Source organism: Emydura macquarii, unplaced genomic scaffold, assembly GCF_026122565.2.
Source record: "Emydura macquarii macquarii isolate MOO-44397 ecotype Brisbane River unplaced genomic scaffold, CSIRO-AGI_Emac_v2 contig_383, whole genome shotgun sequence".
Classification (NCBI taxonomy): domain Eukaryota; kingdom Metazoa; phylum Chordata; order Testudines; family Chelidae; genus Emydura; species Emydura macquarii.
The window spans coordinates 3,154,808-3,176,057 of NW_027130520.1; the positions used below are offsets into that span (position 1 = coordinate 3,154,808).

At 44.0% G+C, this 21,250-nt stretch overlaps 1 protein-coding gene and 1 non-coding gene across 2 annotated transcripts; both read right to left on the reverse strand.

Moving 5' to 3' along the window:
* Positions 1 to 558: 558 nt before the first annotated feature.
* On the reverse strand, positions 559 to 18,026 carry CFAP418 (cilia and flagella associated protein 418). Its single transcript, XM_067536841.1, has 6 exons — positions 17,776 to 18,026; positions 15,854 to 15,953; positions 9,313 to 9,383; positions 8,180 to 8,245; positions 5,606 to 5,701; positions 559 to 1,927 (listed from the first exon to the last, which is right to left on the reverse strand). Exons 1-6 carry the CDS (start codon positions 17,898 to 17,900, stop codon positions 1,768 to 1,770), a joined length of 618 nt encoding a protein of 205 aa, XP_067392942.1. The 5' UTR covers positions 17,901 to 18,026; the 3' UTR covers positions 559 to 1,767.
* A 119-nt stretch (positions 18,027 to 18,145) lies between these two features.
* On the reverse strand, positions 18,146 to 18,227 carry TRNAS-AGA (transfer RNA serine (anticodon AGA)). Its single transcript has one exon. It is a non-coding gene; the product is annotated as a tRNA-Ser (tRNA).
* Between the last annotated feature and the right edge of the window lie 3,023 nt (positions 18,228 to 21,250).

Genomic DNA, 21,250 nt, shown 5'->3' on the forward strand with positions numbered 1-21,250 from the left:
ATAATGTTGGACAATGACAGGGTCTCCTTAGGTCCATTTACTCCATCTAAAAAAATACATCATTTTCCTTATTTCTGCTTGCTAGCTTTGAGAGCAGTGACTGGGTTCACTGTTTTTACTAGTTTAGCTTCACTGAGACAGCTCCTTGCCAGGTGTTGCTGCATCTGGAAACAAGAGACCAGTTAGCAAACCCAGGTCTCCCAGAGCATGACCAGTAGGTCAGCTTGATAGCTGTGTATCTTGCATATCATGATCACAATCAGAAGTCTTGAACACTTGGCTCCATATGAGAGAAGTGCTTTCCAAATACTGGGTAGCAAAGTCTTTGAGTTGCTTCACCCATCTGCTTACTGCAGAATACTCCTCATATTTCCTGATGCTAATTAAAGTATGACTGGTTTTTAAAATCCTGTTACCACTTTGTATGCCTGGAATTGCATACATCAGATAACTCCTGAATTAACCCTTAGGATACTATCTTATTGCATAGTAAAAATATTTTCAATACAGTATTTCCATTCCATTTTCTTTTACATCACTCTATGAAATTGAACTCCAGTCCATTTTTCAGTATGACCATTTCCAGTGCTGGAAAAAAACAAGCCAGACATAGTACTTGTGCATACTTTTATATGCAGGTAGTGAAGAAAAACAAAAGCTTATTAGCCACAATGACATTAATACCACATCAAAACATCCCATCAACTAACATGATACTGGGAGCTGTTTTAAGGGGGACTTCAATGGGTCAGTTACACTTTTTGGGTATGGAATATTTCTGAAGTGATGCTTTTAACTGAAAAACCTGAACACAAGGACATTTGGGATATATCTTGTTGTACTCTTAAATGTGAGCATCCTTTTCTAAACTGTTGCAGGGCTATGATTTCCCCAACTTATCCTGTAAAATTGAATGGAATATTGGTAAATAGTTCAGGGCCATACTGTCCCCTCCCTGCAGTGAAATTAAAAGAGGGGGCCAAGAAACTAAGTGGTAAACCTCAGAGTCTCCACAGAATGTCACACTGTGGAGAAATGGCTTTGAGGAAACCAAAGGTGGTGGGTTCTAAGGAGCTTGGATGACAGTCTCAAAAATCTGCAGCTCTTGGGGATTTGTGGGTAAAGGGAAGAGAAGCCCTGTGTTGTGACAGCTGGTCTTGCCCTCATCCTTTAGGATCTGTACTGCTACTCACTCCTTGGACTGCAAACCGTGCCACACTGGTATATGTCTACGTGAGAGTGGGAGGAGGAGCACTAATTCCCATGTGGATATCCACCCACCTCTGAAAGAGTGGGCCTGGGGCATGGCTGCTCTCCAGCCCTGCTATTTTTCATCTCCATAGAGTCAAAGAGCTTGTAGAGTGCTTTTGATGGCTGAGGGTCATAGGGGCTGTTGCTCTTCCCTTTTTCTATGCCCCATGTTTGAGTCCACTGGCTTTTCCCTCCATTGGCATTAGGGGAGGGGAGCTTCAAGCCCACTTATCATTGAGATGTCTAATGTTGCCTGTAGCTGACCCCCTAAGGAATAGAAGCCCTCAACGCTGGCTGTTTCCTCTATGAATCCCCCTTAATTCATGAGACAGTTACAGTGAGAAGAAAAATGTTCAGTTTTAAATTCACAGTGTCACTATCTAGTTCTAGATAAAACATTCAGGTTCCTTTCTGTTTTCAGAAAACGGAGTGGGGGAATATATGCTAAAGAAAGTCAAAGTTTGACCTGAAAGTCTGTTTCCATATAGGAGTGCATACCAAACATGTGAGAAGACTTCATTCTACATGTTTACCACAGACCCAACGAAGCTGCCGGTCTGTTCGGAGGTCAGTTAGCTCATCAATGGATCTCCAGCTGCACTGACAAGCATAAGCCCGTGATCCCTTCTTCTTTATCATCTTCGCTCTTAATTTACTGAGTTCAGGCATGTTGTTCCTGTCAATCAAGTAAGTTCACTTTAGTATTGTGATTTTTTTCTATAAAATAAGCACTTAGCACCATGGGGCCAAATTCTGACATTGGCTATGTGTACAATGGGACTGACACAGTGGGAGTTGTGTGTGAAGCTGAGAAAAGAACTTAGCCCATGGCATTCTGCTGAACCATTCTAACAAACTCACATTATAAAGGTATCTTATTACATCTGTTTTTTTAAAGCAGATTTTTAGCATCCTGGGTGCATTAGACTTTAAATTGAGTGCTGGACAGCTCTTGCTTCTGTAGCAGTCTCACTGGCTGTTTCCTGCATGTATGTACTCCAGCAGTGTTACTCTTCTCCAGCTGCTCTCCAGGCTTCTGGTCCTGTTGCCCAGATCTACTTATTTTCTTCCTACTACCCACAAACTGTCAAGACTGTTTGTTTGTCCCTCTCATTGCTTATTCCTTCCACTGTCGTGAGATCTGAAGTGAGTAAACACATACATACAATTTAAGAACATGTGTAGTGGTTGTGGTCCGTTAACTACTGGTGTCAGAGCGTCTGCTGATAATCCTACTCCTTACCTGAAGGAGCCAGCTCTCTCTGCCCGCCACATTAAAAGCAACACTGCTGTCCTCAGAACCAATTCCCCGTCTATTAATGGACTGTAGCAATGCCAGGTGCTGTCACTCTAAGAGCTTTAACTACAGTAACTATAAAAGCCCCCACAGGGTACTGAATGAAGTTATTTAAGAGGCCAGTCTTCTTTTTTATATGCAATTTTAAAATCATCTTCATGGTAAGTACTGAGGTTATAATGCAAGAGCTTTGCTAGTTTAACAATGAGTTATAGATTAAATCTATCATTGGCTGCTCTGAAATTTATACAGGTCATTTTAACTTTTGTTACAAGAGCAAGCCCAAGTCCTAGCAAAATAAAAATTCAAGGCAAAGTACTGAGTCAAAACCCTCCTGTTATACTATTTTTAGTGACATCAGTTGAAAGAAAAGGAACATTTTGTACTTGTACTACCTCTGGTAATGTTGATCATCAACCAGTGGAATCCCTTCTGTGAGTGGTCTATAGGGATTGGGGTCTGTGGGTGGGGAGTGTGCAAGGGTGGGGTGAGGGGAAGGGAGACAGCCACTTTGCAGCACTGTTCCCTCACTCCCTCCTTCTCCTTCCCCACCCAAAATCTGCAAGAAACACAAATGATGTATAATTCTGACTGGGACAGAGCATCTCACTTGCTTTTTCACCTCTGCAGTGTACAACCCCCAACACCAGGGAGTCAGGAGATTATGAATCAGCAAGCAGAGGGAGAGTACAGTGCAACAACAGCCATTTCTGCATTCAGGCCAGATACAAAACAAGCCTTAGGTCTTTATTCAGAAAAGCACTTAAACACGTGCTTGACATTAAGTGTGCCCTTAGATCTCATTACCTTTAATGGGATTTAAGTATGTGCTGAAGTGCTGTCTTGAATAGAACAATTTCCTGAGTAAAGGTCTCAGTGCACTGTCACTATTTTTTGCAGGTATATTGAAACCTGAAGTTTTTGCAGGCTGAGTTCTCTGCTGGTTCTGCAGAGGAGGAGACTCCACCCTCCAAAGAATCAGTGAGAATGAAATACAGAGTAGACTAATGTAGTATTAGCTCTCCTACTTGGGATTAACCTACAGTGGGGTCGATCTATTCTAGTGAATGAATCTGAAGCATGTTATAAGTATTCATTTAGTTTGGCTTCATACAGTATCAGCTATCCTTTTATAAGTATCTTAAATTGGTTAATTTGCATCATAAATTAATCCATAAACAGAGTCCAGTTCTGTTGTCCAGGAAATAGTATATGCAAGTTAATCACTATGGAGTCTGTGGTGAAAGGGATTGAGGGGGAGGAGCAGGGTAGAGGGCAAAAGGGATCACATCTCATAATACAGACATAATGATAGACAATAGGAAGAACATGCACCAAATCACAAGTTACTTCTACATTAGCATCCAGCAGTACGAATGAAGAGGCCAAATGACTAGTCAGTTGTTTCAAAGAGCAAGTGTAAATTTAATGTTTAAGTCATGACTGTGACACTTAGCTTGCTCTTTGGGTGTTCAAATATTACAGTGATGAGCCCAATAAAAATGTTTAGATAGAAATCTGAGAACTAAAAACAGTGGAGCAGATGCTTATTCAGTTGCTTGCCCATCCCTTAAATCTCTCTTTTTATACTATCTATTTAGGAAGGATTAACAGGTTTACAAATCTATACCATGTAAATACGAGAAATAAAACAATAATAATTACACTAGTGAGCTTCTGTTTAAAGAGATATTATATAGGAATATTGTCGTCAAATCTTTGTCAAACAGAATTATATTACAAAGTAAGCATTATTACAACATCTATGACATGTCATTTAACAGGCCAGGCATGTCTAATATTAATATTTTTAAAAGTTGGACATATATGCTGGTTTTGTTTACAGATGAATGTCATCAAATATCTAAGTATATTTGTCCTCTGTCTATTCTACTTGGTCCATAACTGATTTACTCTCACTTTTAATCCCCTAATTTGCTTTAATTCCAAGTTAGCCTAAATTGCTGAACATTATGTTGAGGATTACACATTTTAATCAAATTAGAAATAGTTGGTAATACCTTATACTTGATTAGACTCTTTATTTTATTCATTCAAAATCACAGGAAAAGAATAATTTCTGCTTTAAATAATAACCATTCTGCCCTTTAGTTCATGAAACTGCCTTGTTACCAAAGAGTCGTAACAGAAAACTATCAGTGCAGAATTCTTATTAATGCAAAGTATTAAAAACAAAACAAGGGTCTCTTTCAAAGAGACGCCAATTCTTAGGATGAGGGAGAACACAAAGGATGTCTTAAAACATAGCATAAGGCAGAGACTAGTAAATCAGCTTGTTATTAATAATGTGTTATAAAATGATAGTGTTCTTTGCAAGCTTCAATACACCACCTGGTGGTCACAAAACAATGTGAACATCCAATTAACCTGATCAATGTATTGCAATAGAACAAACTTTTGATCAAAACAGATTTAATCAAAATAAGTGGAATGCACTGTATTGAAATTCCCTGCTTAAATCAGGAATAAACCTCTTATTTGTAATTATAATCCAACTAGTGAGGCCTTTGGGAAAGGCTTTAGAGAAATGAGAAGTCAAAATGGCCAAAGGATAAATGCAGAGCCTTCAAATTCCCGGTGGGGTGGGGTGGGGATGTAACACAACTTAATGAAACAAAATTTCTTTTGAAAGTGATTGGGCCAAGTTTATTTTTTTCCCATGGAAAGCCTTGTATTTAATCAAGCTTCTTCATTTTAAAAACAAATGCTTTTAAACTGCTTGAGTCTATCTGAAACAATTTATATACATAGCATGAGCACAGTACTTCACAGTGGAGAAATAACTGACAAGCAATAAGTCTACGTTACCCAAAGCATGGTGGCAAATATAAAGCAGAGTCATATTTTTACTTTATTCATGAATGAGACATACTGCAGTAGAACACAAGAGGCCAAATTTGTCACTAGTGAAAGTGACACATGGAGCAGCACTTGATTATGCCAGCAATAAATGTGGCCCTTTGTCTGTTAAAATCTACATTTTTTGATAAGCATAATACCCCCCCCCCACTAATTTCAAGTCCACCTGAGGCATACCTGAAAAAGAGATAATCACATGATTTATCCCATTGGGAGTCATTGTAATATGATACATGGAAGTCACAGGCAGTACAACGTAGCTGATCACATGTTCTGTTCAAAACAAAAGAACCAAATCTCAGTGATGTATTACAAAAGGTACATTAAGGTTTCAAAATCAAATGCTCAAAAGATACAAAATGCCAGAATTAAGGTGCCCTTTCATGAATAGGCATGATACATGCTTTAATTATATGATCACATACCATACTTTCCACTGCCTCATTCAGTGCACAAGCTGGATGGTGCTCTGGGAACGAACTAGGTTGATGTAGTTTATGTAGGCCGTTGTCTCAACTTCTACCTCAGTCAGATGGTGAAGGTGTGAAGTGAATGAGGCAGGGGAGTGTAGAAAGAGAAAGGATGGTCTCATGGCTAAGAAAGCCAAATGCTTCCCTGAATTCTATCCCTGTCTCTGTCACAGAGTTCCTGTGTGATGTTGACTACATCCCTTAAACCAAAATTTTCACAGGTGGCTACTGTGTGTTCCTCATTTTCTGGGTGCCTAATCTGCAGAAATGCTGCACTCAGTGTAACAACTGATGTCAAGGGGAGCTATGCTTTAAACATACAAAATGTTATGCAATGCTAATTACTCTGACAATTTAGACCCTAGGTGTCTCAAGTTGGGCACTTAAAATTGATGAATGCTTCTGATAATTTTGGTCTTAATCTCTCCGTGCCTCAGTTCCCCAGCTGCAAAACTGAGAATACCGTGTCATTAAAAAAGCCCATAAAAGAATGAATAATTCTGGATTCAGTGCACATTTAGATGGTGTATAGTAAATAAGGTATGGAACCATACACTGAAAGAGAATAGAAAGAAATAAGTGCTTGACTTTACAACCATAACATTGTCTTAACATAATTTTTGCATGTAATTTCCTAGGTTTTTAAAAAGCAAATTGAACAAACAAATTCCATCATGTTGTACCTCCTAATCTTCAATGTTGGAATCTTTAGACCCACAGCACAGACCTTGAGCTAACAGAATAACTAACTGGTGCTAGTAATAGTTTTAGGCTGTTGTCTGCGGGCCACCCACAAGAGGATGAGACACACACTTTGTCAGGTGGCTTCACAAACCTTTGCTAACAGCAGAGATATATTGGGAATCCAGAATCCTGGGTTCCCTTCCAGGTTCTGGAGGGCAGTGTTCTCTAGTGGTTACAGACTTTTCTATCCCAGTCCCCAATCATGTCTGTCTTCCCCCAGGGGTGCTATTTCTATCTCCATCTGCCCCTGTTCCGCTCCCTGGAGCAGGGTCTCCATTCCACCATTTTTTATCCCTAGTTCTTCCCTCTCTTCTCATTCCTCAGCACTCGAAACAGATTCCTCTTCCATCCTACCTGGGCACCAGCAATGCAGCAATAAGAGCACAGGAGAGAGTCTCTCTGATCTCACTAGTGGTGCCTGACAAGTTTGGGTGAATATTTACAGGGGCAGCAAAGATATCTCTCTGATCCCACAGGGACTACCTCCCAACCCCAGAAACATTTCAAGATCCTGCTCTGAATTATGGAGGCATTAGAGCTATAGAAAATGGTTGTTTTTAACATTTGGCAGAACAAGTTATTTATAGGCTACTGGTCTGTAGAGCTATGCTAGTGCAGCTGAAGTGCTGTAGACACACTGCGTTAAAGGTCACACTGGAAAAGGCCACTCAAGAAGACTGCTTCCCCAGCACACTAAGGAGCAATAGTCCACAATTCCTCTCTTTTGTTTTCACAAACAGCTAAACCATTTTTCCTAAACTTAAAAAAAAAGTTCAAGAGAAAATAAGCAAAGTAGTTTGAATGGCTGCAGGGCTTGTTTAACAACAACTAAGTAGTTCCACTGGACAAAACTGCCTTTTGAGAGAAGGGAGGGATGTGGCGGTCACATACACAACTGAAGGTAGCGGGCAGCAAAGTGGCTTTAAAGGGTAAAGACTCAGTCTCCCGCATAAAATCCCTGTGCAAATTCTTAGCATAGGAGTTTTGGCCCATAATTCTGGTTGAGAATATACTGTTTGTTATAAGCACTTTACAAACATGATTTAGAAGAAAATTCCCTTTGGGCTGAAATTGCTTGTGAGTTGCTCTAAATTGATGGGTTATTTAATTTTTTTAAATGCTATCTGCAAAGGAAAAAGATTGCCTTGCATGCTTTTTCCTTCCTTAAAATGTCTAAATATGGCCTGAAACTTTATTTTTTTTAAATTAGAAATCCAAGTCTGGCCTAGGCTGGCTAACTATGACTGAAGACCTAAAGAAATGGTGATATTGTAAGAGCCTGGGGCCACCCTATTTTTACAAAAAGGGCCATGGAATCTTTAGTGTCAATTCTAAGCAGATAGATCTCAAGAGGTATCTAAAATACACTCAATAAATAAACCACATATAACTCAATTGATCAAAATCTCTTACATGTTTAGGTAAGGGTAAATTTAACCCGGTTATTTAAACTCAGAACAGGAATTATACATAAGCATCTTACTTTGGATCAAGATTGTAATAATGCAAATAGACCAGTATGTTTCAGATTTCCTACCTGTGTGAAATATTTGTTCCTATACCACACGGTGCAGAGCTTCCACCAAGATACACTGGACAGCAGCTACATGAATTTAACACAGAAATATTAAAATATAGTTAGTCGTTTGAGAAAAGTAGCATAATTATAACCTAAGTTGATTTGACCTAGTCTGTCATGCTTCAATGAGCATATGTACCTTTTCATTAGAAGTGCAAGGCACAGTATTTATAAGATAAGTGTTACTTTATTGGACTTATGCTGAACATCCAGAAACTAAAATGTCTTGGAGTTAAAAGTTTTTTAACATATACTTAACCAAGAGACACAGAAACACTCTACTATATGCAATGTGTTCACCAAATAATATAGGGGATTAAAATAAATACAGAAAAGTAAAACAGAACATTAATTTTGAACTGATAATGATTTTTCATGTGGTAGAACATTATTTACAACTGCAATAATGTTTAGTACTTTGATTTAATGCTATAGACAATATACCTCATATTGAGGGACTCAAGGAGCTCAATCTGTTTATCTTAACAAAGAGATGGGTAAGGGGAGACTTGATCACAGTCTACAAGTACCTACGTGGGGAATAGATATTTGATAATGAGCTCTTCAGTCTAGTAGATAAAGGTATAAAAAGATCCAAGGGCTAGAAGCTGAAGCTCAACAAATTCCTAATGGAAATAAGGAGTACATTTTAAAAGGTAATTAACCATTGGAATAATTTACCCAGGATTGTGGTGTTTTCTCCATCATGAGCAATTTTTAAATCAAGAGTGGATTTTTAAAAGACATACTGTAATTCAAAAGGAATTATTTTGGAGGAGGTTGTATAGCCTATGTTACACAGGAGGTCAGACTAGGTGATCACAATGGTCTCTTCTGGCCTTGGAATCTATGAATTTATTAAATGAATGAAAAACTTCCTTTGCTTTATGGAGTCACAAAACTGTCAAAATGCTGCACCTTTGTTCTTTATCTTATGAAAGCTCCCCTAAATACTTAGTTCCTTTGAAATTCAATGTCATTGTAGTTTAAACTGTAGTAGACATTACTAGACTGATTATAGAATTTAGACATTACTAGATTGATTATAGAATTTACACACTAATGCATTCAGTTCAGCATTCTTCACGTACCTTTTACCATAAGCTTGAATAGAAGCACTATTGCTTTCAGAGGTGGGACTTGAAGATTTAGATTTCAGTTTCTATTTCAAAACAAAGAAAGAACCAGGCAGCATTACAGCCACATACACAATCATTCTGTTTTACTTAATAAGCAAAGGCCAGAAACCCCTCTGATTGAAGCTGGAATGAAGGCACGAAAATGACAAATTCCCCATCACAATGTTCTGGCTTGTCTCAAAAAACATCACAATTTCAGCAGATTCTTGCATGGATGGACAGGGAACCAGGCTCATAACATACCTATACCCTTCCAATTCCCTTCCCAAATGCTGACTCCTAGTGCGGCCGGTGAGGCCTAGAGGGAGTATTTGTGTTGCCTCTGGCTGGAGGAGTTGGGGATTACCATGGCAGGCACAGACAAGGCTTCCTCGTGTTAAGGTGCCCCACAAACCTAGGTATCCCTGGGAAATGTGTCAAGTCTCCCTCCGTCTCTCCCGCTATCTGTTCCAGGTTACACAAAGAGTGAGAGAGAGAGAGAGAGAGAGAGCGTGCGCGAGAATGACTGTGTAGCCTGGTGGTTAGGGAACTCACCAGGGAGGTGGGAGACCAAGGTCCAGTTCCCCTGCTCTAATGACTCTTTCATTATTTAATCACAATGAAACAACTTCAACAGAAAAGACTATCCCATGGGTCAGTAGTTAAAGCATTCTTGTAGGAGGTTGGAGACGCCTGCTCAAATATGTTCTCCTCCTGTGGCAAAGGGGGGAATTGAACCTGGGTCTCCCACATCCCAGGCAAGTGCTCTAACCTCTGTGCTAAAAATTATGTACTACCTAGCACTTTCTCCTCTTCCTGCAATTTTGCATGGAATTCGTTCCTTCAAGTAACTACAAAGGTACCTAAACTGTTTGACTCAAGGAGGTCGGTTCCTGATCCTAAATCACTAGTGGAGCTAGGCGCCTATCTCTGTCAGAGTGGCAAGGCTTAGGACACACCGCGCTCCTTAGAATTTCCCTGACTAGTGTGCTGGCTTTTGTGATTGCGTTCTAAGGTGTCTATATCTATGCTTTCTATGAAGAGGTGACTGGCTCTGTGGATGTGGGGAAAGCGGTGGACGTGATATACCCTGACTTTAGCAAAGCTTTTGATATGGTCTCTCATAGTATTCTTATTAGCAAGTTAAGGAAGTATGGGTTGGATGAATGGACTATAAAATGGACAGAGAACTGGCTAGAGCATAGGGCTCAATGAGTAGTGATCAATGGCTCCATGTCTAGCTGGCAGCTGGTCACAAGCGCAGTGCCCCAGGGGTCGGTCCTGGGGCCGGTTTTGTTCAACATCTTCATCAATGATCTGGAGGATGGGGTAGATTGCACCCACAGCAAGTTTGCAGATGACACTAAGCTAGGGGGAGTGGTAGATATCCTGGAAGGTAGGGATAGGATACAGAAGGACCTAAACAAACTGGAGGACTGGCCCAAAAGAAATCTGATGAGGTTCAATAAGGACAAGTGCAGAGTCCTGCACCTAGGACGGAAGAATCCCATGCACAGCTACAGACTGGGGACCGATGAGTTAGGCAGCAGTTCTGCAGAAACTGGGGGTTACCTGCGGGTAACCGTGGATAAGAAGCTGGATATGAGTCAGCAGTGTGCCATGGTTGCCAACAAGGCTAATAGCATATTGGGCTACATTAGTAGGAGCATTGCCAGCAGATCACGGGAAGTGATCATTCCCCTCTATTTGGCATTAGTGAGGCCGCATTTGGAGTACTGTGTCCAGTTTTAGGCCCCCCACTACAACAAGGATGTGGAGAAGTTAGAGAGAGTCCAGTGGAGGGCAACAAAAATGATTAGGGGGCTGGAGCACAAGACTTATGAGTAGAGGCTGAAGGAATTACGCTTGTTCAGTCTACAGAAGAGAACAATGAGGGGGGATTTGATAACAGACTTTAACTACCTGAAAGGGGGTTCCAAGGAGGATGGGGCTAGGCTGTTCTCAGTGATGGCAGATGATAGAACAAGGAGCAATGGTCTCAAGTTGCAGTTGGGGAGGTCTAGGTTGGACATTAGGAAAAAGTTTTTCTCGAGGAGGGTGGTGAAGCACTGGAATGGGTTACCTAGGGAGGTGGTGGAATCTCCATCTTTAGAGGTTTTTAAGCTGTGGCTTGACAAAACCCTCGCTGGGATTATTTAGCTGAAGTTAGTCCTGCTCTGAGCAGGGGGTTGGACTAGATGACCTCCTGAGGTCCCTTCCAACTCTATGATTCTATATCTCCCTAGTCATTGTTTAGGGAGACAAAGTGCCTAATTCAGGCTTTGTGGATTGCAGTGTTGATCCTGTGACTTTCTAGGTGCCTAAAGGTTAGGTACCATGATGCTGAGCATTACAATAGCTAAGGCCTTGTCTACACTACAGTTTTGTTGACTAACATCAGCTTTTGATAGCAAAACAGTGGAAGTGTACACACTACAATGCTCCACCCGCCGATTTAGCTCTTCTGCTATGCTGTCAAAATAAAACCACCTCGACGAGAGGCACAGAGCTTTTTGTGACAAAGCTAGAGCGACGCAGTGTCCGTGTAAACACTGTGCTTGCTTATGTCTCTGTAAATGGCCTCCAGGAGGTGTTCCACAATGCCCATCCTGACTGCTCTGGTCAGGAGTTTGGATGCCACTGCCCTGCAGCCAGGAACACAGGCATCTGCCCCTCCCACTTTAAAGGGCTGGGAATTTTTGAAATTCCTCTTCTTGTTTGCTCAGCACAGAGAGCTCACATTGCATCTTCCCAGTTGACCATGCTGGCTACCCGAAGCAAACATGCCCCTGCCTGGTGTACGCCAGAGTTGTTGGATCTGCTGGGTCTGTGGGGAGAGGCAGATGTGCAGTCCCAGCTCTGCTCCAGCCATAGGAACTTCGATACCTATGTGCAGATTGTTCGTGGCATGTTGGAGAAGGGCCACAAATGGGACATGCATCAGTGCTATGTGAAGATCAAGGAGTTGAGATAGACATACCAGAACGCAAGGGAGATACACCATTGCTCTTGTACTGTGCCAAAGACCTGCTGCATCTATAAGGAGCTGGACGCCATCCTCAGTGGGAACCCCCCTCCACCCTCAAGAACCCTGAGGATACTTTGGGGGGGCTGGAGACAGTGGTCAGTGGAGTCTGAGGACAAGGATGGCGGACGAGGAAGTGGAGTTGGAGGATGATGTGGCACAGGGTCATCCGGTAGCATGGTGAGCCAGGACCTTTTCTCTTCTCAAGAGGGTTTGAGCCACTTCTAGCACTCTGGCTCTGGCGCGCATGATGCAAGAGAGGGGAGCTCTGGTAAGTGCTCATTTTGATGTGATATTGCACGGTTACATGAGGTAGAGCTGTCTAGAAATTTTCAAGACTAACACTAGTTGTGTCTGCTTCCCATTCCCCTATGCAGCTACACATGGAGGCCCTGCGGAAAAGATTATGAATGCAAACTGAGATTTCACGGGAATTCTCCAGTGAGATCTCTAGGAAACTTTCCTGGAGATATTCGCTAATCTTCTGCCGAAGGTTTCTTGGCAGAGCTGCTTTGTTATTTTCCCTGCTGTAGGAAACTTTGCTGTCCCAATCAGCAATTACTTGTGCAGGAACCAAAGCAGCACATAGACTGGGCCGTATGCTGCTCGCCTGAAGTTGCACACATGCAGGAGGAGATGTAGCCTTGCATTCTTGGTTACCTTCAGGAGTTAGATACCAGCTTCGATCACCCCCACCTGTGGAAAATGGTGCCAGAATTTACACTAGTATCCCTAGCTGCTTGCAGTGATTCCCTCTGGAAACCACCCAGTCCCAGACCCTTTGCCCCATCTTGGCCCTTTCCCTCCTGGGCCAAGCTCACAATGTTTAGGGCACTTGCCGAGTTGTGTGCTTGCCAAGAGAGAGTGAGAAAGCTGTATTTAACTATTGTGATTCAAGACTGAGTGCACTACCAATACTGTCTCTGTTTATTGTTTCTTGTGCTTCTGCAGATATGCCCTTGAGGGACCCCTTTACACACTGGCAGAGCGCGTCTATCAGATAAGGAGGCAAACTAAAGAGGAGTAAAGAGGACATGCTTAAGGTGGTGCTGCAAACATCTGATGCTGCAGATCACGATTACAGGGCATGGAGAGAGACAATAAACAAAAAAATTAAAAATGGATAGCTAGGAGAGGAAACAGGGTCAGGAGCGTATTTAAGAGGGCCAGGACGGATGATTGAACTGATGGAGGAACAGAGATGCTGAGATCCCGGACTGTGCTTCAGTCAGAACACGTGCTCACCTCCTTCTGCAGCCCATATAGAACTGTGTTCCATTGTTCTCCCCAAACACATTCCTTGCATGTTCCCGGCCCATCACAGTACCTTTTGCACTCCATGCCTTCAGATAGGTTTTCTAACGACAGCTGGACTTTACACACAGCTATGAGAACCTCCATTAAGAGAGTGCTCCTCAGTGTCATGTCCCTTGCAAGGAATTGAATTCTGTGTATTGCTTATTGATGTTTAATAAAAATGTACTCATAGAAAAAATGAATCTATTTTTGTCCTACATACGGTGGTTGCTGCTGGAATTCATACAGTGGCAACTTGCACAGTTGAAGACTACAATTCACACTCAGGAAGCAATCATTACAAGGGTCATGCCAGGCAGCAAGTAAAATGTCTGGCTGAATGCATTACAGAAAGACACATTACTAGGGCTCATTGTCAAAATGCTGCTTCAAAGACTCCCTGACTCAAATAGCCCTCTTCTGATCCTGTGTAACAGCTCTGGTATGTGGCTGCTCAAAATCAGCCATCAGATGATCCACCTCAAAACTCTACCTTTGTGGAAACTTCTCCCTAAGCGTCACAAATGTTATGCAGAGCACAGCAGACTGCTATGACCATGGGAATATTTTCTTCACTGAGGTCTAACCTGACAAAAAGGAGCACCAGTGACTCTTTAATCTGCCAAATGCACATTCAACAGTCATTCTTCACCTGCTGAACCTGTTGTTGAAGTGCTCCTTGCTGCTGTCAAGGTTTCTGGTGTAAAGCTTCATGAGCCATGGGAGCAAGGGATAGGCTGGGTCTCCCAGGATCACTTTGGGCATTTCAACATCTCCCATTGGAATCTTCTGGTCTGGAAAGGAAGTCCCTGCTTGCAGCTTTCTATATAAGCCAGTGTTGCTGAAGATGCGTGCGTCATGCACCTTCTCTGACACCCTGTGTTGATATCAGTGAAATGACCACGATGATCCACCAGTGCCTGCAATACCATAGAAAAGTAACCCTTTCTATTGATGCATTCCATTGCAAGATGGTCTGGGGCCAAAACTGGGATATGCGTGCCATCTATCACACCACTGTAGTTAAGGAATCCCATTGGCGCAAAGCCATCCACTGTTTCCCACATATTGCCCAGAATCACAGTCCTTCATAGCAGGATGCGATTAATGGCCCTACACTTGCGTGACTGTAACCTCCACGGTGAACTTTCCAACTCCAAACTGATTCATGACCGACCAGTAGCAGTCTGGAGTTGTCAGCTTCCATACAGTGAACGCCATGCACTTCTCCACTGAGAGGCAGTTCTCATTTTTGTGTCCTTGTGCCACAGGGCAGGGGCGAGCTCTGCACAGTTCCATGAAGGTAGCTTTGCACATTCAAAAGTTCTGCAGCCGATGCTTGTCATCCCATACCTGCATAACGATGTGATCCCACCACTCAGTGCTTGTTGCCTGAGCTCAATAGTGACTGTCCACTGTATGCAGCTGCTCTGTGAATGCAAAAAGCAATCTGGAATTGTTTTTTCCATGGCACACAGCAGGGCAGGCACCATGGATGCATTTTCAGATTCACAGCTCATGAAATACTGCATGCTCAGCCATGTTGTGTTCATAACGCTTATCACAAGACTGGAGAACAATGCAGGATCCATGCTTTCAGACAGAGATGGAGGGCGCACAGTATACAGGGGCTGTTGAAAAATGGCATGAAATGTAGTTGGAAGCCCATGGAATGATGGGATGGAGAACACTGCATCACGGGACGGTGAGCCTGTACCCATGATGCTCTGCAAACCATTCCCAGAACTCCTAATGAGTGAAGGAGGCAATTTGCACATTGAGATAGCTACCCATGGTGTACTGCTCTCTATGTTGATGCTAGAGCACCAACTGTGGTGGCGCTGTGCTGACACAAGGAGCATTGTGTGAACATGCACATCAATGTAATTATAGCGGTTTATGACCGTTGGCGTAAGATCAGTCAACTTGACACTGTAGTGTAGACAGGGCCTTAGCCCCTTTGTGGATCCGGGCCTCGGCTTCCATAATTTCTTGTCCATGCTGCACCATCTACTGAGGAAGAGTCTGGTTCTCCGATTCTCTGAGCCTCCACACAGTTTATGTATCCTGAGCTTCCAAGTTCACCATACCCACCTACTCCCTCACAATTAAAAAACCCTCCCTAAAACTCCCTTTTTTGAAGACTTTCTGACTGAAACCTTTCCTCCAGCATTTTTTCAGAACTGTACTTACCACAGTTTTTTTAGCAAAGCTGCTTTCATCAATGATATCTTTAATTATGTCATCTATGTCCTCTTCATCAACTACAGTTTTTGTTAGTATTTTAGATGATCTGAAAAATGTAGAGGAAAAACCTTCATTGTATAAAATGAGCAGTTAAATTAGTTTCAAGCATTTCAACCATACCTACCTAGTTTCAAGAAACATTTAAAAAACATTCAGCTATTTTCCCTGTAACCTATCTTTAGTATCTAAGGCGTGAAATGTTAGTGGCATAAGAACACAGGAAAATTAGAAATCAGCCCGAGCATTCGCACACACTACTAAACTGTCAATGCAATTTAGAGTATATAGGTCTATCTACTAATGTTTCCTGACTCTTTTCAGACAGATCAAAATACAATAATTTCTGAAGCACAATTTTAGTTGTGTTTGAAAATTTTGATACATAACACTGCATGATTTTGCAGACCATCTATACTATAATATGTAGATACATATGGAACCATTAATGACAGCTTTGGTATTCACTGAATGTCCTTGCTTATGTATATTTGAGACAGTCCCTTAACATTGAATGCTAAATTCATACCTGGGGTAAATCAATGCAACTTGCTGTTGAAGATACGGATCTGTGACTGCTTAAATCATGTCTGAATTTGGCTCTAAATTAACACAAATTGAAAAATACAACTAGAAAACTGTGATCCTGCATCTTATACAAGTGCTAATTAATGGCTTCAAAACCTAATTATTGTAATGGCTTGACAAAACCTACAATATGAAAGTCCCTTAAGAGTATAAGGCTATGTCTATACTATAGACCTTACAGCGGCACTGCTGTACCGCTGCATCTGTGCCACTGTAAGATCTGCTGTGCAGCTGCTCTATGGTTACAGGAGAGCTCTCCTGCTGGCATAATTAAACCACCCCCAACAAGTGGCAATAGCTATGTTGGCAGGATACTCTTTGACAGTTTTTGATTTGTGAATATTTTTATTTAAGAGATTAAATTATCAATGACACTGTGATGCTGTCTGGATTATGAGTGACCATTTATAATATTGTTGATATCAATATTGCAAAATTATTATAATTCGTACGAGATATGCCATGTCAGGTACCATTGGATAGGTTTAGCTAAGATTGATAAGACCATGTATATGTATGTCAATTTTTTATTATAAGTTCTAAATATGTATGGCATATTTGTATTTCAACTCGTGCTGTGTTTCTGGGTGACACCCCAAACAGGATAGCAGCAGCACTAAGCCTGCTTAAAGGCCCACCAAGGGAACTCAAAGGTACTATTATGAATCCAGTGAAAGAACCCAGGGGCTACAGCTTATGAATCACCAGGACATGTAAGAACATGCCCAGTGAAAGAGAGCGACCCCCTCCCCAGCACAGGCAGCAGAGCCTGGGCCAAGGTTGACAGTGACAGGAGAGCAAAGGAAGAGGGGAAGGGAGGAAACAGGGCAGAGAGAGTGAGCAAGTAACTGGAGTGTGCACGTGTGTCTGTGCGCGGGGGGGAGGGGACGAGCGCCCGGCGACTGTGGGGGACAGACAGGGAGTGCCCAGGACACAAACTGCCCCGCCCGGCGCTATAGGAGACACAGGCAGAGATGGCGGCTGCAGGGTCGCTATAGGGGACACGGGCACACGCGGGGCTGGGGCGCTATGGGCCGGCGACACGGGCGTACGCGGCGCCCCGGGCAGGGGGAGCTATAGGGCCCCCGCGGGGCGCTGTAGGGGACACAAGGAGGCGTCGCTCTGGGGAGGGGCTATAGGGGACGAGCGCCCGGGGAAGTGGAGGGAGGGCCAGGCCGCCTATAGGGGGCAAGGCGTCCAAGGCAGAGACTGGCCTGGGCAGGGGCGGCGGGGCCGGGAGACCGGCGGGGCCGGGCTCTCCAGGGAGCGGCGCGCCCGCTAACCTGCCCCTCTCCCCGGCCGCCTCCTCTCCGCCGCCGCGGTCCCTCTTTCCGACCGTCCCCAGCGCCTGCAGGCGGCAGAACTTGGTCTCCACTTCGTCCAGCAGCGAGTCCAGATCGTCCGCCATCGCCGGGCCGCGCGCCGCCGTGGGTTGCCAAGGCGCCCGCGGGCACGCGCACCCCGGCGGGATGGGGCCAGGGGCCGGGCGCGCCTCCGCGGAAAGGCTTCGCGCGTGGGGGGGAAAGGCTGCCGCCCTCTAGCCTCCCCCTTCTCCTCCGCGGCAAACGAATAAAACGCCCTGCGCTTGCGCGCGCCTGACCCGCGCCAACCGGACAGCGAAAGGGGCCTCCCCGCCAAAAAGTACCAACGGCCCGTAGTCGGCAGGATTCGAACCTGCGCGGGGAGACCCCAATGGATTTCTAGTCCATCGCCTTAACCACTCGGCCACGACTACTCGTGGAACTTGAGGCGGGCGCAGCAATATAAGGATTGTATTCAGCGCCTTCTGGCGATGTCTGGATTCTGCCCCATTGAGACAGGCCTTTAATGTATGTCTTCTGTACCGGGTATTCTAGTTTTAAAATAACCTAGTGTAATTGTTATTTATTTAATTGATTTAGTGGTTCCTGCAGGGTCAGCACTATCACTGCTAGATCATTAGCTATGGGTGTGACAGCAGCACATGTGTCTGTCTTGGCAGCCCCCCACAAGGCCACTTGCACCCTCAGAGGCTTTTTTCTCAGCTGCACCCATCACATGTAGATTTTTGCCAGCTGCAAAGCTGTTTGCATCTGCACGGGTCTCTTTCTTTTGTCATGCTTGTGTTTTTACACCCACAGGCCCTCTTTGTTCAAGCAAAGGCATGTTTTATTTTGTCGGAAAGCCTGTGGCATTAGATCCAATACTCTCTCTTTGGGGAATGGGACCACCAAATCCACCCCCACCCAAGACTGCCTGAGAAAGGAGGTGCGGGTTGTAGGCTCTGCCTGGCAGTCCCCTGGCTGGTCCATTGACGGGGAGTGGTGTGTGAGGACTGCAGATCCCCCTTATCATGGAGATGGCCCTTGGCTAAAACACGTGAGGGCGAGGAAAATGGGCCCAGGGAGGTAGAATTGGAGGGGTGGCAGTGGTGGATCTGGAGGTCCAAGGGGACTAGCACTGGTACATGGAGGAGGTCTGGCTTGTAGGAGCAAGCATCAGTGTCTGATTCATGAGCCCTGGGATGGGTTGACGAGGGCTGGGCTGGGCTGAGGGGGGACCTTGGGGATGCTGTGGGGAAGGCAGGAGAGCTTGGCTGGGTCATGGGGTGGGCAGGAGGATATACAGCCAGCAATCAGCCAGGCCTACTGTAGAGGTATGTTCATGTGTTTTGAATCCGACACTACTCCAAAACAGTGTGGCGATGATTTTGGATCCTGATTCAGGCCATGTTGAGGATGCAGATTCCAGTGACAGCCCACAGGACCCTCCTCACATAGGATCACTTCTTAAATATCCTTCAGCAGGACACTCCCCCTTTTCCCCTACTTCTGCCCAGTATCGGGAGATGGGAGGAGAAACATGTGTCACATTGAACCCAACTTCCCTGGTCTCCTGCCACCAGGGACGCTGCCAGTGTTGCTTCCCTCCTCCTTGATCCGCACCTCCCCCTATCCTCAAAACTGGACATTTATTTACAGATTAGCATGGCTTTGGGGATGGGGCAGCTGCAGCAGTACAGGAGTTCAGGGGAGCAGGACAGCAAGCATCTGATAGCTGCAGAGTTGTCGGGCAGGGGTAACAGTAAGCCAGAATGGAAGGGCAGTCAATTCCATTTCATTGACAATTTAGCCATTACAGGGGGGCGGAGAGCCACACTGAATAATCCTGAGTTTACATGAGGAAAACTGTGTATGGTATGGAAACATGACAGGGAAGTAATAAAAGAGCAGGAGGGGGCTTCCTTCTTGGAGAAATACTCTTCCTCCTTCTGGGTGAATCCTTCCTTCTACTGAACAGAATAGAGCTACAGCTACAATCTGCAGCAGCTTTTTTGGTGCATGCCCTTTTGCATTTCAGGCTGAGAACGGGCAATTCTTTCCACATACTCCTGTTAGCAGGAGTTCAAGGTAGGACAACAGGTAGTGGAGGAATTTGAAATGGGCTTTCTGGGAAAGAACTTGTGAAAAGCTCACCCTGTGAGTCCTCCCCTTAGCTTCAACCCAACCAGGGTCCCAAACCCAACCTGCTGATTCCTGGTGGGCTGCCTCACTAGAGATGAAGGATTCCACACAGAAGAGAAAAGTCTGTCACTCAGATAACTGGAAGGGTGCGGAAGAATAAGGTCCCTCCAGGCAGGACCTTGACATTATTTTTGGGGCACAGTGGAGAGGCCTGAGGTTTTTTGTAGTGGGGCCTGGAACTTTTGCTGCATCCATGAGGCCTTATACCCCTTTCCCCAGCCAATTCCAAGTATACAGCAGTTCTTTTGCAAAAACGGGTGCTGGAAGTGCTATGCTACCTGTTCCATGGAGAGCCTCTGAAAGGCTCTTCGCTGGTCTGTGTAAGCCCCCCCCCCCTTTCCACAGCACACACCTCTAGCTGACTTGCTTCGTTGGGAGGTTGGAAGGGAATCGTTTATGGAAGAAACTAAACTACTCCCTACTACTGAGAGAAGCTTTGATCCACTCACTGTGTCCCCCCCTTTGTTAGTGGTATGATTTCCTGGTTCTCCTACCTCTCTCTTCCCACTATCTTGTCTGTAGGGAATGAGTTCGTATGCCCCATCTCCTCTTTCTCTAGTACAATCTGCTGCCTTCTTTTATGGGTCTCAGACTGGAAGTGGAAGTTCCTGTTTGTTTTACCCTTACCCAATTGCTTACGGATTTTGGGGTCCACCCCAACATTTTACACAGCAGTAGCCATCCCACCTTGGGTCACAGGACAGCATGCTTATGATTGAGAGATAGAGAAAGCTGATGGGTGTGTTCTCATTGCAAAGCTAAATGATGACAGGTGTAGTCAGTGCTTGGATGTGAGATCACCATCTGCATGAAGGTAAGAATCATTTAATCATCCATGTGGGTGGTCAGCTTCCAAGATGTTCATCATTGTGTTGTGTGCACCCAAGTGAGGTACTAGGGAGAGAGTTTGGGCCAAACCCAAATTTTTGCCCCTTAGGGGTGCATGCCTGCAACCAGTTCTCATTCACTCATCTGCAAAATATGGCATCCTCAAAACATTGTATTTGACAGAAGAAAAAACATGACCAGCAGATGAGCACCAATTATAATTACAAACATTTACAATTAAATGCCTTTGATAGTTATGGACAAAAGCAGAAAGATTAAAATATAAATGGCATTTTTGTGGCTATAAGTTGTACCTATGGTGCTTTAGAGCAGTCTGACTGAGTAGCTTTTGGGGTATGTTTTCTCAATTGTAACCATTAAGAAAAATGATGGAGGTGAATAACCTATGCTCTATTTGATTGGTAAC